At 32.6% G+C, this 15066-nt stretch overlaps 1 protein-coding gene across 1 annotated transcript in view; it reads right to left on the reverse strand.

The window, feature by feature from the left end:
- The window catches only part of LOC134694105 (uncharacterized), a 59777-nt gene that overhangs the window by 19252 nt on the left and 25459 nt on the right, over positions 1–15066 (reverse strand). The window contains exon 8 of the mRNA XM_063555100.1: positions 1027–1275. Within this exon, the coding sequence (XP_063411170.1) occupies positions 1027–1275 (249 nt within the window). The remainder of the gene's footprint in view (positions 1–1026; positions 1276–15066) is intronic.

The following is a 15066-nucleotide window of genomic DNA, read 5'->3' on the forward strand; positions in this document are numbered from 1 at the left end:
ACATTCAATCTGGAACAGTTTGTAAATAACTGATGCATTTACTTAATTAATATATATAGATATTCCTAGTTTTAGCAATTCCTCTTTGCAACATAAGAATAAACTTTTGAAAGTTTGAAAATCTAACTGTAAAATAAAAAATGAACAATGATGTTATAAAGTTTTAAAGTTAAGTTGATCGGATGATTGTTTGTGGGTTTTAAGTACAAATAGCAAATTGCTACAAGATATGATCTTAAAACCCACCAAAGTACCAGCAAATGCTAACCTATGAGCTATAGACGCACAAGTATAGTAATGGCTAAGTAATAGAAAGTTAAAATATTGAATTTATAGTCTTGAAAACGAAACCAACTACACGTTACAAAATGTCGGTATGATAAATCTTCGTCAAAAGGCTTATCGGCCAATAATATGCATTTATCCATTTAAATGTGTCCATTTACAATTTCCAATTAGGTATGCAAAATAATGCACACGCAGATTGTTTGGAGAACAGAGAAGATTTTTCATAAAACATAATAATTTCACTGGCAGGCAATGTTTGATATCTGAGTTGTGCAAAATTTTTGACTTATTCATACTTGCCTCAAGTTATAGATTTCTATATATGTACGTCCTTAAATAGTGTCGAGTAAGGTGTATGAAACTATGTGCATAAACAGACAATTGTATACGCCTATCAGTAATTTTCCAACGTTTTACAATGTTTTATTATGATACCCCAATACTAGTCATATTCAGTATGTTTACGAAGAATGAAACATAATAATGGGCTTGCCACGGATTTACCACCAAAAGTCAATGGAGTAAACAGAGACCAATATAATACACGGAAATCAACGACAAAACAAATGATTAATTTTAACTGAAAGTGTAACTCGAGTTACATGTTGACCTAACAATATATAACTCGAATTTGACCGAAAATACGGGTTCAATCGTTTTTCTCAAATTTCAACATATTACTCTGAGATGCATTTTCTCAGTCAATTTCTCTTGTTTATATTCTTAAAGATTACATACCCTTTTCCAAGAATATCCAACAACGTTCCTTTATATTCATTCCAGCTCTGCCGAGGTAAATCCATATACCATCTGTTGACTCTCGTTGCTCTGGAGCCTCATCTCCCACTAGAATTTTGGCTAAACATGTCTTGCCAACACCAAATGGACCGGTAAGAAAAATACGGTTCCAGTAACATTTGTATGATCCGCTGCTTAACAGACCTTGAAATTCCATATCCGAAAACATCTTTATTTCTGCATAAGGTCCTGCATGTATAAAACCGAAATTAATATAAGTTATGAAGTTCAGATATCATTGTTATTGTTATTTTGCTGAAAAACATACAAGCACTATCAACAGGAAGTAACACGTAATCCAATACATATTCTTTAACTTTTATTCATTTTAGTACAAGAGTTCACATATTTAAATGTCTCGCCTGCTTTACTGACCATTGGTTTTGTGTTGAGTTTTAAAGATAAAGGTTTCATTGATTGTATCACATAAACTGACGATCTATGATTATGAGTTCAAGGTCAGATAAATCCTTTCAGACGGACAGATACACATTAAGATATTTTGAACACCAAATATAGTAGACCAATTACTTGTGGTTATTAAAAAAGACAAGACCAAAAAACAAACACTTAACATGAACAATGAACCATAAAGGTATGTCAAGTTCAGATTGTACCTACAATTCAAACATGTATACCTCAACAGTTATTCCTTGCACCAAATATATCTGACCTTAAACTTGAAGTATTTGACTTCTTTTAAACTGAGTTTTACTGCGCATATTGATATGTGGTTTTTTTCTTCTTTTTCTTAATTGGCTACAGGTATAGGCGAGAGGTAAATCCTTAAAAAAAATATGTTTAATACCGCCTGTCTAAAGTCAGTAGCCTCTGGCTGTTGTGAGTCTTGTATGATTTTTAATTTCAGTTTAATGATAGATTTTGGAGTTTAATATGACGTCCAATATAACTGAACTAGTACGCATTTTTCTTAAGGGGCCAGCTGAAGCACACCTCGGTGTGCGGGTTTTCTCACTGTGTTGAAGACCCGTTGGTGACCTTCGGCTGTTTTTTGCCTTTTGGTCGAGTTGTTGTTTCTTTGACCTATTCCCCATTTCCATTCGAAATTCAAAAATAAAATATGCAAAAAAATTAAGGAAAATTAGCTGACTTATTCATTTACACCGATTTGACTCAAATTCTCATATCTCATTATAAAATACTAAACCTTATATCCAAAATATGTTTGTACAATGAGTCATAAAAAACAATTAATAATACAATAACTCGATATTATAACATAATAAATGTGTGTATTTTAGCATGCTTATAATATGCCATGAATTGATTATCGAAATGACCTTCGAAGACTGCCGACAGTAAAACAAAACCAATTTTAACATTAATGAGGCTATAAGTTGATTACATAGATAGGAAACCTCGTCAAATTAGACATATCTAGGTCTGTTTGATTTCTTGTTATAGATTAAGTTTACACTTAATCTTTTAATTTGTTTGATTGATGTCTGTAGCTGGCATGCTATTAACTGCTAGTAGTCCTTTGTTGATGAATGTCATGTTGCTTAGTGTTCGTATACTCAGTATAACATTAGACTAGAACTTCAAAAAGAGGGACGAAAAATACCAGAGGAACAATCAAACTCATAAACCAAAAATAAATTGACAACGCCATGGCTAAAAATGAAAAAAAGACAAACAAACAAACAACGTCACACATGACACAACACAGACAACCAAATGTTATAACAAATCCAGTAAATATTCTAATTCGGTAGGTCACAATCATTAAAGGGAAGGGGATTGTAGTTACGATGTAAGGAACATATCCGATATCAACTCGTGATGGGGTTCGTAAAATTTACTGAATTTATTGAAACTGAGCTCTTCTATGCAAATTGATATGAGTTAATTTATTCTACAGAGTTATAGGGGTGACAAAACATGTTTTTTTTTCGCTGCATTTTTAACCTGTCCCGAGTCAAGACCCTTTGGCCTTTGTTAGTCTTGGTTTTTTTTTTAGTTCATTTATATGTTTTGGTGCTTAGTGTGACGTCACTATCACTGAACAAGAACACGTTTTTTAAGGTTCTATAGGAGGCCCATCCCGGGTGCGGGATTTTTTCGATGCGTTGAAGACTTATTGGTGACCTTCAGCTGCTATCTATTCGAGTTGTTGTGTTTTTGACACATTCCTCATTTCCATTCTCAATCATAAGAAAATATAATCAACGTTTTCCAGTATAAACATATTTTTTGTGAATCGAATTAGACAAGGAAAGTGGTTCACCAATGTTTAACTTCCAATGTTGACATTCTTTTTCTCTTAATTCATGAATATGACTTATACGTTAAACTAATTCTAGCTAAATAATTACAATATTTTAATTTTGATATGCATAGATTTGGGGACTGTATATTTATGCAAATATAAATTTCCTTTTTGATTTAAATAACACAATTAGCCTTAAGTAAGATTTCAAATAACACATATATATTAGATATGTAGAGCATACTTCATAACAATATAAAGTTTTGAAAAGAAAAATGCATATCTAAATATAGAATTTCACGTCTATATCTATATAACAATTTACAAAAACAATTGACCGGCAAAAATCATTATGTTATTTTTTTCAATAAGAAGATTAGATTTCTTTTGTTTAACACTATTGCTGTGGGGGTGAAGTAAAATATCAGTTATTTCCATGATTAAAGTTTATAGTTCTAAAATTAAAGTTGGAATTACCAAAATAAAGGTTGATAGTTCCAAAATTAAAAACGATAATTCCAAGATAAAAGTTAACGTTTTCAATTGTAAGGTTGTCAGTGTCATGACTTGAATTGACAATTCAAAGATTAAAGTTGCTAATTCCAAGATTAAAGTTAATAATTCCAAGATTAAAGTTGATAATTCCACGATAAAATTCGGACAATTAGAAAAAAAATATAAAAACGAATGGCCCTGATACGTTTCCGTAACATAGACACATATTTTGGTACAAGTATATTATTGAAACCTAAACCTCTTTTGATACTTATATAAGTATGATGCTATCTTTTATATATATCGGTGGGCATGTGTTACCTTTCCACGTCAGTTTTAATCTAGCGGCGTACTACAGTACATGATATATAAGGCATGAAGATGTTATATATATATATATATATATATATATATATACGAGTCTAAATTGAAAACTACGTTCAAACCTATGACTGCGTTGGACAAAAACCGCAATTTTTATACGTGTGCATGTCAAACAAATTTCGTTGTAGAAGGGTCTAAAAACAGCACAAACAACATTTTCCAAAAGACCAAAAGAGTGAAAAAGTATATTTAAACAAAACGCATTTGACTAACAGGTCGAACAACTGATGTTCTTTAACCCTGCTGACTGCCATTGGCGATTGCCAAATAAAATTGATCACAGGTTGTAACCAAATGGATCTTATTATAAATTTAATACGTCACAGAAAAAAAATAAAAAAAAAAAAAAAAAAAAAAAAAAAATTGTTAACTTGTGGACGGGATGTTGTGCCACAAACATTCGGTGTCAATATTTCTTTAGTACAACATATCCGGATTTCGACAATAAATGTCTCTTCAGTGATGTTAGGGATCGAAACGGTATTTGGAAGGCCATATAAAAAGCACCCTTATTTTTAGAGAAAGTACCCTCATTTTTAGATTAACTCTTGAATTTTAAGAGTCAATATATAGGATGAACGGATCATATAAACCGGAGGGAAAATATGATACATGCCCAAACAAAAAATATAAACGAGTCTAAATTGAAAACTACGTTCAAACCTATGACTGCGTTGGATAAAAACCGCAATTTTTATACGTGTGCATGTCAAACAAATTTCGTTGTAGAAGGGTCTAAAAACAGCACAAACAACATTTTCCAAAAGACCAAAAGAGTGAAAAAGTATATTTAAACAAAACGTATTTGACTAACAGGTCGAACAACTGATGTTCTTTAACCCGGCTGACTGCCATTGGCGATTGCCAAATAAAATTGATCACAGGTTGTAACAAAATGGATCTTATTATAAATTTAATACGTCACAGAAAGAAAAAAAAAAAAAAAAAAAAAAAAAAAAAAAAAAAAAAATTTGTTAACTTGTGGACAGGATGTTGTGCCACAAACATTCGGTGTCAATATTTCTTTAGTACACCATATCCGGATTTCGACAATAAATGTCTCTTCAGTGATGTTAGGGATCGAAACGGTATTTGGAAGGCCATATAAAAAGCACCCTCATTTTTAGAGAAAGTACCCTCATTTTTAGATTAACTCTTGAATTTTAAGAGTCAATATATAGGATGAACGGATCATATAAACCGGAGGGAAAATATGATACATGCCCAAACAAAAAATATAAACGAGTCTAAATTGAAAACTACGTTCAAACCTATGACTGCGTTGGATAAAAACCGCAATTTTTATACGTGTGCATGTCAAACAAATTTCGTTGTAGAAGGGTCTAAAAACAGCACAAACAACATTTTCCAAAAGACCAAAAGAGTGAAAAAGTATATTTAAACAAAACGCATTTGACTAACAGGTCGAACAACTGATGTTCTTTAACCCTGCTGACTGCCATTGGCGATTGCCAAATAAAATTGATCACAGGTTGTAACAAAATGGATCTTATTATAAATTTAATACGTCACAGAAAAAAAAAAAAAAAAAAAAAAAAAAAAAAAAAAAAAAAAAAAAAAAATATATATATATAAGTCTATAAAAAGGACCAACCAGCAAATTTACTATGTACCGGATCGTCTAGAATAGGCGATACTATGCAGATAAGGAAAAAATTATATCAGTCTGTTATAAAACGAAAATGTTGTTATATATAGTGTCTAATAGAGGGATGAAAAACAGTTCTACCCGAAACCAAAGGAATAAATCATCAATTTTACTTCTATTTAACTAAAACAACTATTTGTGTTAATTTTTGAACAAATATTTATGTACAATAAACGGCAAAAATATGTTTTATACAAATCATCAATCAATATGTTAAACTTTTGTGTAGCTCAAGCTACAAAGATATTTTTTGTCATGCATCCGATTTCACCTAGATAGATGCACACGCCCGATGAAGCTAATTTGTGTAGCGAAATATTGCGAGAATAATATATAAAATATAACACCTAATTTTATAACACTCATTAGTGTGTTAAAGTTACATTCTTAGACACTTATATAAAAATTGCGGTTTTTATCCAACGCAGTCATAAGTTTGAACGTAGTTTTCAATTTAGACTCGTTTATATTTTTTGTTTGGTCATGTATCATATTTTCCCTCCGGTTTATATGATCCGTTCATCCTATATATTGACTCTTAAAATTCAAGAGTTAATCTAAAAATGAGGGTACTTTCTCTAAAAATGAGGGTGCTTTTTAAATGGCCTTCCAAATACCGTTTCAATTTCTAACATCACTGAAAGACATTTATTGTCGAAATCCGGATATGGTGTACTAAAGAAATATTGACACCTAATGTTTGTGGCACAACATCCCGTCCACAAGTTAACAATTTTTTTTTCTGTGACGTATTAAATTTATAATAAGATCCATTTTGTTACAACCTATGATCATTTTATTTGGCAATCCCCAATGGCAGTCAGCAGGGTTAAAGAACATCAGTTGTTCGACCTGTTAGTCAAATGCGTTTTGTTTAAATATACTTTTTCACTCTTTTGGTCTTTTGGAAAATGTTGTTTGTGCTGTTGTTAGACCCTTCTACAACGAAATTTGTTTGACATGCACACGTATAAAAATTGCGGTTTTTATCCAACGCAGTCATAGGTTTGAAAGTAGTTTTCAATTTAGACTCGTTTATATTTTTTGTTTGGGCATGTATCATATTTTCCCTCCGGTTTATATGATCCGTTCATCCTATATATTGACTCTTAAAATTCAAGAGTTAATCTAAAAATGAGGGTACTTTCTCTAAAAATGAGGGTGCTTTTTAAATGGCCTTCCAAATACCGTTTCAATTTCTAACATCACTGAAGAGACATTTATTGTCGAAATCCGGATATGGTGTACTAAAGAAATATTGACACCGAATGTTTGTGGCACAACATCCCGTCCACAAGTTAACAACTTTTTTTTTCTGTGACGTATTAAATTTATAATAAGATCCATTTTGTTACAACCTGTGATCATTTTATTTGGCAATCGCCAATGGCAGTCAGCAGGGTTAAAGAACATCAGTTGTTCGACCTGTTAGTCAAATGCGTTTTGTTTAAATATACTTTTTCACTCTTTTGGTCTTTTGGAAAATGTTGTTTGTGCTGTTTTTAGACCCTTCTACAACGAAATTTGTTTGACATGCACATGTATAAAAATTGCGGTTTTTATCCAACGCAGTCATAGGTTTGAACGTAGTTTTCAATTTAGACTCGTTTATATTTTTTGTTTGGGCATGTATCATCTTTTCCCTCCGGTTTATATGATCCGTTCATCCTATATATTGACTCTTAAAATTCAAGAGTTAATCTAAAAATGAGGGTACTTTCTCTAAAAATGAGGGTGCTTTTTAAATGGCCTTCCAAATACCGTTTCAATTTCTAACATCACTGAAGAGACATTTATTGTCGAAATCCGAATATGGTGTACTAAAGAAATATTGACACCGAATGTTTGTGGCACAACATCCCGTCCACAAGTTAACAATTTTTTTTTTCTGTGACGTATTAAATTTATAATAAGATCCATTTTGTTACAACCTGTGATCATTTTATTTGGCAATCGCCAATGGCAGTCAGCAGGGTTAAAGAACATCAGTTGTTCGACCTGCTAGTCAAATGCGTTTTGTTTAAATATACTTTTTCACTCTTTTGGTCTTTTGGAAAATGTTGTTTGTGCTGTTTTAAGACCCTTCTACAACGAAATTTGTTTGACATGCACACGTATAAAAATTGCGGTTTTTATCCAACGCAGTCATAGGTTTGAACGTAGTTTTCAATTTAGACTCGTTTATATTTTTTGTTTGGGCATGTATCATATTTTCCCTCCGGTTTATATGATCCATTCATCCTATATATTGACTCTTAAAATTCAAGAGTTAATCTAAAAATGAGGGTACTTTCTCTAAAAATGAGGGTGCTTTATAATGGCCTTCCAAATACCGTTTCAATTTCTAACATCACTGAAGAGACATTTATTGTCGAAATCCGGATATGGTGTACTAAAGAAATATTGACACCGAATGTTTGTGGCACAACATCCCGTCCACAAGTTAACAATTTTTTTTTCTGTGACGTATTAAATTTATAATAAGATCCATTTTGTTACAACCTGTGATCATTTTATTTGGCAATCGCCAATGGCAGTCAGCAGGGTTAAAGAACATCAGTTGTTCGACCTGTTAGTCAAATGCGTTTTGTTTAAATATACTTTTTCACTCTTTTGGTCTTTTGGAAAATGTTGTTTGTGCTGTTTTTAGACCCTTCTACAACGAAATTTGTTTGAAATGCACACGTATAAAAATTGCGGTTTTTATCCAACGCAGTCATAGGTTTGAACGTAGTTTTCAATTTAGACTCGTTTATATTTTTTGTTTGGGCATGTATCATATTTTCCCTCCGGTTTATATGATCCGTTCATCCTATATATTGACTCTTAAAATTCAAGAGTTAATCTAAAAATGAGGGTACTTTCTCTAAAAATGAGGGTGCTTTTTAAATGGCCTTCCAAATACCGTTTCAATTTCTAACATCACTGAAGAGACATTTATTGTCGAAATCCGGATATGGTGTACTAAAGAAATATTGACACCGAATGTTTGTGGCACAACATCCCGTCCACAAGTTAACAATTTTTTTTTCTGTGACGTATTAAATTTATAATAAGATCCATTTTGTTACAACCTGTGATCATTTTATTTGGCAATCCCCAATGGCAGTCAGCAGGGTTAAAGAACATCAGTTGTTCGACCTGTTAGTCAAATGCGTTTTGTTTAAATATACTTTTTCACTCTTTTGGTCTTTTGGAAAATGTTGTTTGTGCTGTTTTTAGACCCTTCTACAACGAAATTTGTTTGACATGCACACGTATAAAAATTGCGGTTTTTATCCAACGCAGTCATAGGTTTGAACGTAGTTTTCAATTTAGACTCGTTTATATTTTTTGTTTGGGCATGTATCATATTTTCCCTCCGGTTTATATGATCCGTTCATCCTATATATTGACTCTTAAAATTCAAGAGTTAATCTAAAAATGAGGGTACTTTCTCTAAAAATGAGGGTGCTTTTTAAATGGCCTTCCAAATACCGTTTCAATTTCTAACATCACTGAAGAGACATTTATTGTCGAAATCCGGATATGGTGTACTAAAGAAATATTGACACCGAATGTTTGTGGCACAACATCCCGTCCACAAGTTAACAATTTTTTTTTCTGTGACGTATTAAATTTATAATAAGATCCATTTTGTTACAACCTGTGATCATTTTATTTGGCAATCCCCAATGGCAGTCAGCAGGGTTAAAGAACATCAGTTGTTCGACCTGTTAGTCAAATGCGTTTTGTTTAAATATACTTTTTCACTCTTTTGGTCTTTTGGAAAATGTTGTTTGTGCTGTTTTTAGACCCTTCTACAACGAAATTTGTTTGACATGCACACGTATAAAAATTGCGGTTTTTATCCAACGCAGTCATAGGTTTGAACGTAGTTTTCAATTTAGACTGTATCATATTTTCCCTCCGGTTTATATGATCCGTTCATCCTATATATTGACTCTTAAAATTCAAGAGTTATTCTTAAAATGAGGGTACTTTCTCTAAAAATGAGGGTGCTTTTTAAATGGCCTTCCAAATACCGTTTCAATTTCTAACATCACTGAAGAGACATTTATTGTCGAAATCCGGATATGGTGTACTAAAGAAATATTGACACCGAATGTTTGTGGCTCAACACCCCGTCCACAAGTTAACAATTTTTTTTTCTGTGACGTATTAAATTTATAATAAGGTCCATTTTGTTACAACCTGTGATCATTTTATTTGGCAATCGCCAATGGCAGTCAGCAGGTTTAAAGAACATCAGTTGTTCGACCTGTTAGTCAAATGCGTTTTGTTTAAATATACTCTTTCACTCTTTTGGTCTTTTGGAAAATGTTGTTTGTGCTGTTTTTAGACCCTTCTACAACGAAATTTGTTTGACATGCACACATATAAAAATTGCGGTTTTTCTAACGCAGTCATAGGTTTGAACGTAGTTTTCAATTTAGACTCGTTTATATTTTTTGTTTGGGCATGTATCATATTTTCCCTCTGGTTTATATGATCCGTTCATCCTATATATTGACTCTTGAAATTCAAGAGTTAATCTAAAAATGAGGGTAATTTCTCTAAAAATGAGGGTGCTTTTTAAATGGCCTTCCAAATACCGTTTCAATTTCTAACATCACTGAAGAGACATTTATTGTCGAAATCCGGATATGGTGTACTAAAGAAATATTGACACCGAATGTTTGTGGCACAACATCCCGTCCACAAGTTAACAATTTTTTTTTCTGTGACGTATTAAATTTATAATAAGATCCATTTTGTTACAACCTGTGATCATTTTATTTGGCAATCCCCAATGGCAGTCAGCAGGGTTAAAGAACATCAGTTGTTCGACCTGTTAGTCAAATGCGTTTTGTTTAAATATACTTTTTCACTCTTTTGGTCTTTTGGAAAATGTTGTTTGTGCTGTTTTTAGACCCTTCTACAACGAAATTTGTTTGACATGCACACGTATAAAAATTGCGGTTTTTATCCAACGCAGTCATAGGTTTGAACGTAGTTTTCAATTTAGACTCGTTTATATTTTTTGTTTGGGCATGTATCATATTTTCCCTCCGGTTTATATGATCCGTTCATCCTATATATTGACTCTTAAAAATCAAGAGTTAATCTAAAAATGAGGGTACTTTCTGTAAAAATGAGTGTGCTTTTTAAATGGCCTTCCAAATACCGTTTCAATTTCTAACATCACTGAAGAGACATTTATTGTCGAAATCCGGATATGGTGTACTAAAGAAATATTGACACCGAATGTTTGTGGCACAACATCCCGTCCACAAGTTAACAATTTTTTTTTTCTGTGACGTATTAAATTTATAATAAGATCCATTTTGTTACAACCTGTGATCATTTTATTTGGCAATCCCCAATGGCAGTCAGCAGGGTTAAAGAACATCAGTTGTTCGACCTGTTAGTCAAATGCGTTTTGTTTAAATATACTTTTTCACTCTTTTGGTCTTTTGGAAAATGTTGTTTGTGCTGTTTTTAGACCCTTCTACAACGAAATTTGTTTGACATGCACACGTATAAAAATTGCGGTTTTTATCCAACGCAGTCATAGGTTTGTACGTAGTTTTCAATTTAGACTCGTTTATATTTTTTGTTTGGGCATGTATCATATTTTCCCTCCGGTTTATATGATCCGTTCATCCTATATATTGACTCTTAAAATTCAAGAGTTAATCTTAAAATGAGGGTACTTTCTCTAAAAATGAGGGTGCTTTTTAAATGGCCTTCCAAATACCGTTTCAATTTCTAACATCACTGAAGAGACATTTATTGCCGAAATCCGGATATGGTGTACTAAAGAAATATTGACACCGAATGTTTGTGGCTCAACACCCCGTCCACAAGTTAACAATTTTTTTTTCTGTGACGTATTAAATTTATAATAAGGTCCATTTTGTTACAACCTGTGATCATTTTATTTGGCAATCGCCAATGGCAGTCAGCAGGTTTAAAGAACATCAGTTGTTCGACCTGTTAGTCAAATGCGTTTTGTTTAAATATACTCTTTCACTCTTTTGGTCTTTTGGAAAATGTTGTTTGTGCTGTTTTTAGACCATTCTACAACGAAATTTGTTTGACATGCACACATATAAAAATTGCGGTTTTTATCCAACGCAGTCATAGGTTTGAACGTAGTTTTCAATTTAGACTCGTTTATATTTTTTGTTTGGGCATGTATCATATTTTCCCTCCGGTTTATATGATCCGTTCATCCTATATATTGACTCTTAAAATTCAAGAGTTAATCTAAAAATGAGGGTACTTTCTCTAAATATGAGGGTGCTTTTTAAATGGCCTTCCAAATACCGTTTCAATTTCTAACATCACTGAAGAGACATTTATTGTCGAAATCCGGATATGGTGTACTAAAGAAATATTGACACCGAATGTTTGTGGCACAACATCCCGTCCACAAGTTAACATTTTTTTTCTTTCTGTGACGTATTAAATTTATAATAAGATCCATTTTGTTACAACCTGTGATCATTTTATTTGGCAATCGCCAATGGCAGTCAGCAGGGTTAAAGAACATCAGTTGTTCGACCTGTTAGTCAAATGCGTTTTGTTTAAATATACCTTTTCACTCTTTTGGTCTTTTGGAAAATGTTGTTTGTGCTGTTTTTAGACCCTTCTACAACGAAATTTGTTTGACATGCACACGTATAAAATTGCGGTTTTTATCCAACGCAGTCATAGGTTTGAACGTAGTTTTCAATTTAGACTCGTTTATATTTTTTGTTTGGGCATGTATCATATTTTCCCTCCGGTTTATATGATCCGTTCATCCTATATATTGACTCTTAAAATTCAAGAGTTAATCTTAAAATGAGGGTACTTTCTCTAAAAATGAGGGTGCTTTTTAAATGGCCTTCCAAATACCGTTTCAATTTCTAACATCACTGAAGAGACATTTATTGTCGAAATCCGGATATGGTGTACTAAAGAAATATTGACACCGAATGTTTGTGGCTCAACACCCCGTCCACAAGTTAACAATTTTTTTTTCTGTGACGTATTAAATTTATAATAAGATCCATTTTGTTGCAACATGTGATCATTTTATTTGGCAATCGCCAATGGCAGTCAGCAGGGTTAAAGAACATCAGTTGTTCGACCTGTTAGTCAAATGCGTTTTGTTTAAATATACTCTTTCACTCTTTTGGTCTTTTGGAAAATGTTGTTTGTGCTGTTTTTAGACCCTTCTACAACGAAATTTGTTTGACATGCACACATATAAAAATTGCGGTTTTTATCCAACGCAGTCATAGGTTTGAACGTAGTTTTCAATTTAGACTCGTTTATATTTTTTGTTTGGGCATGTATCATATTTTCCCTCTGGTTTATATGATCCGTTCATCCTATATATTGACTCTTAAAATTCAAGAGTTAATCTAAAAATGAGGGTAATTTCTCTAAAAATGAGGGTGCTTTTTAAATGGCCTTCCAAATACCGTTTCAATTTCTAACATCACTGAAGAGACATTTATTGTCGAAATCCGGATATGGTGTACTAAAGAAATATTGACACCGAATGTTTGTGGCACAACATCCCGTCCACAAGTTAACAATTTTTTTTTCTGTGACGTATTAAATTTATAATAAGATCCATTTTGTTACAACCTGTGATCATTTTATTTGGCAATCCCCAATGGCAGTCAGCAGGGTTAAAGAACATCAGTTGTTCGACCTGTTAGTCAAATGCGTTTTGTTTAAATATACTTTTTCACTCTTTTGGTCTTTTGGAAAATGTTGTTTGTGCTGTTTTTAGACCCTTCTACAACGAAATTTGTTTGACATGCACACGTATAAAAATTGCGGTTTTTATCCAACGCAGTCATAGGTTTGAACGTAGTTTTCAATTTAGACTCGTTTATATTTTTTGTTTGGGCATGTATCATATTTTCCCTCCGGTTTATATGATCCGTTCATCCTATATATTGACTCTTAAAATTCAAGAGTTAATCTAAAAATGAGGGTACTTTCTGTAAAAATGAGGGTGCTTTTTAAATGGCCTTCCAAATACCGTTTCAATTTCTAACATCACTGAAGAGACATTTATTGTCGAAATCCGGATATGGTGTACTAAAGAAATATTGACACCGAATGTTTGTGGCACAACATCCCGTCCACAAGTTAACAATTTTTTTTTTCTGTGACGTATTAAATTTATAATAAGATCCATTTTGTTACAACCTGTGATCATTTTATTTGGCAATCCCCAATGGCAGTCAGCAGGGTTAAAGAACATCAGTTGTTCGACCTGTTAGTCAAATGCGTTTTGTTTAAATATACTTTTTCACTCTTTTGGTCTTTTGGAAAATGTTGTTTGTGCTGTTTTTAGACCCTTCTACAACGAAATTTGTTTGACATGCACACGTATAAAAATTGCGGTTTTTATCCAACGCAGTCATAGGTTTGTATGTAGTTTTCAATTTAGACTCGTTTATATTTTTTGTTTGGGCATGTATCATATTTTCCCTCCGGTTTATATGATCCGTTCATCCTATATATTGACTCTTAAAATTCAAGAGTTAATCTTAAAATGAGGGTACTTTCTCTAAAAAATGAGGGTGCTTTTTAAATGGCCTTCCAAATACCGTTTCAATTTCTAACATCACTGAAGAGACATTTATTGCCGAAATCCGGATATGGTGTACTAAAGAAATATTGACACCGAATGTTTGTGGCTCAACACCCCGTCCACAAGTTAACAATTTTTTTTTCTGTGACGTATTAAATTTATAATAAGGTCCATTTTGTTACAACCTGTGATCATTTTATTTGGCAATCGCCAATGGCAGTCAGCAGGTTTAAAGAACATCAGTTGTTCGACCTGTTAGTCAAATGCGTTTTGTTTAAATATACTCTTTCACTCTTTTGGTCTTTTGGAAAATGTTGTTTGTGCTGTTTTTAGACCATTCTACAACGAAATTTGTTTGACATGCACACATATAAAAATTGCGGTTTTTATCCAACGCAGTCATAGGTTTGAACGTAGTTTTCAATTTAGACTCGTTTATATTTTTTGTTTGGGCATGTATCATATTTTCCCTCCGGTTTATATGATCCGTTCATCCTATATATTGACTCTTAAAATTCAAGAGTTAATCTAAAAATGAGGGTACTTTCTCTAAATATGAGGGTGCTTTTTAAATGGCCTTCCAAATACCGTTTCAATTTCTAACATCACTGAAGA

Source organism: Mytilus trossulus, chromosome 13 (genome assembly GCF_036588685.1).
Source record: "Mytilus trossulus isolate FHL-02 chromosome 13, PNRI_Mtr1.1.1.hap1, whole genome shotgun sequence".
In the NCBI taxonomy this organism is placed as follows: Eukaryota; Metazoa; Mollusca; class Bivalvia; order Mytilida; family Mytilidae; genus Mytilus; species Mytilus trossulus.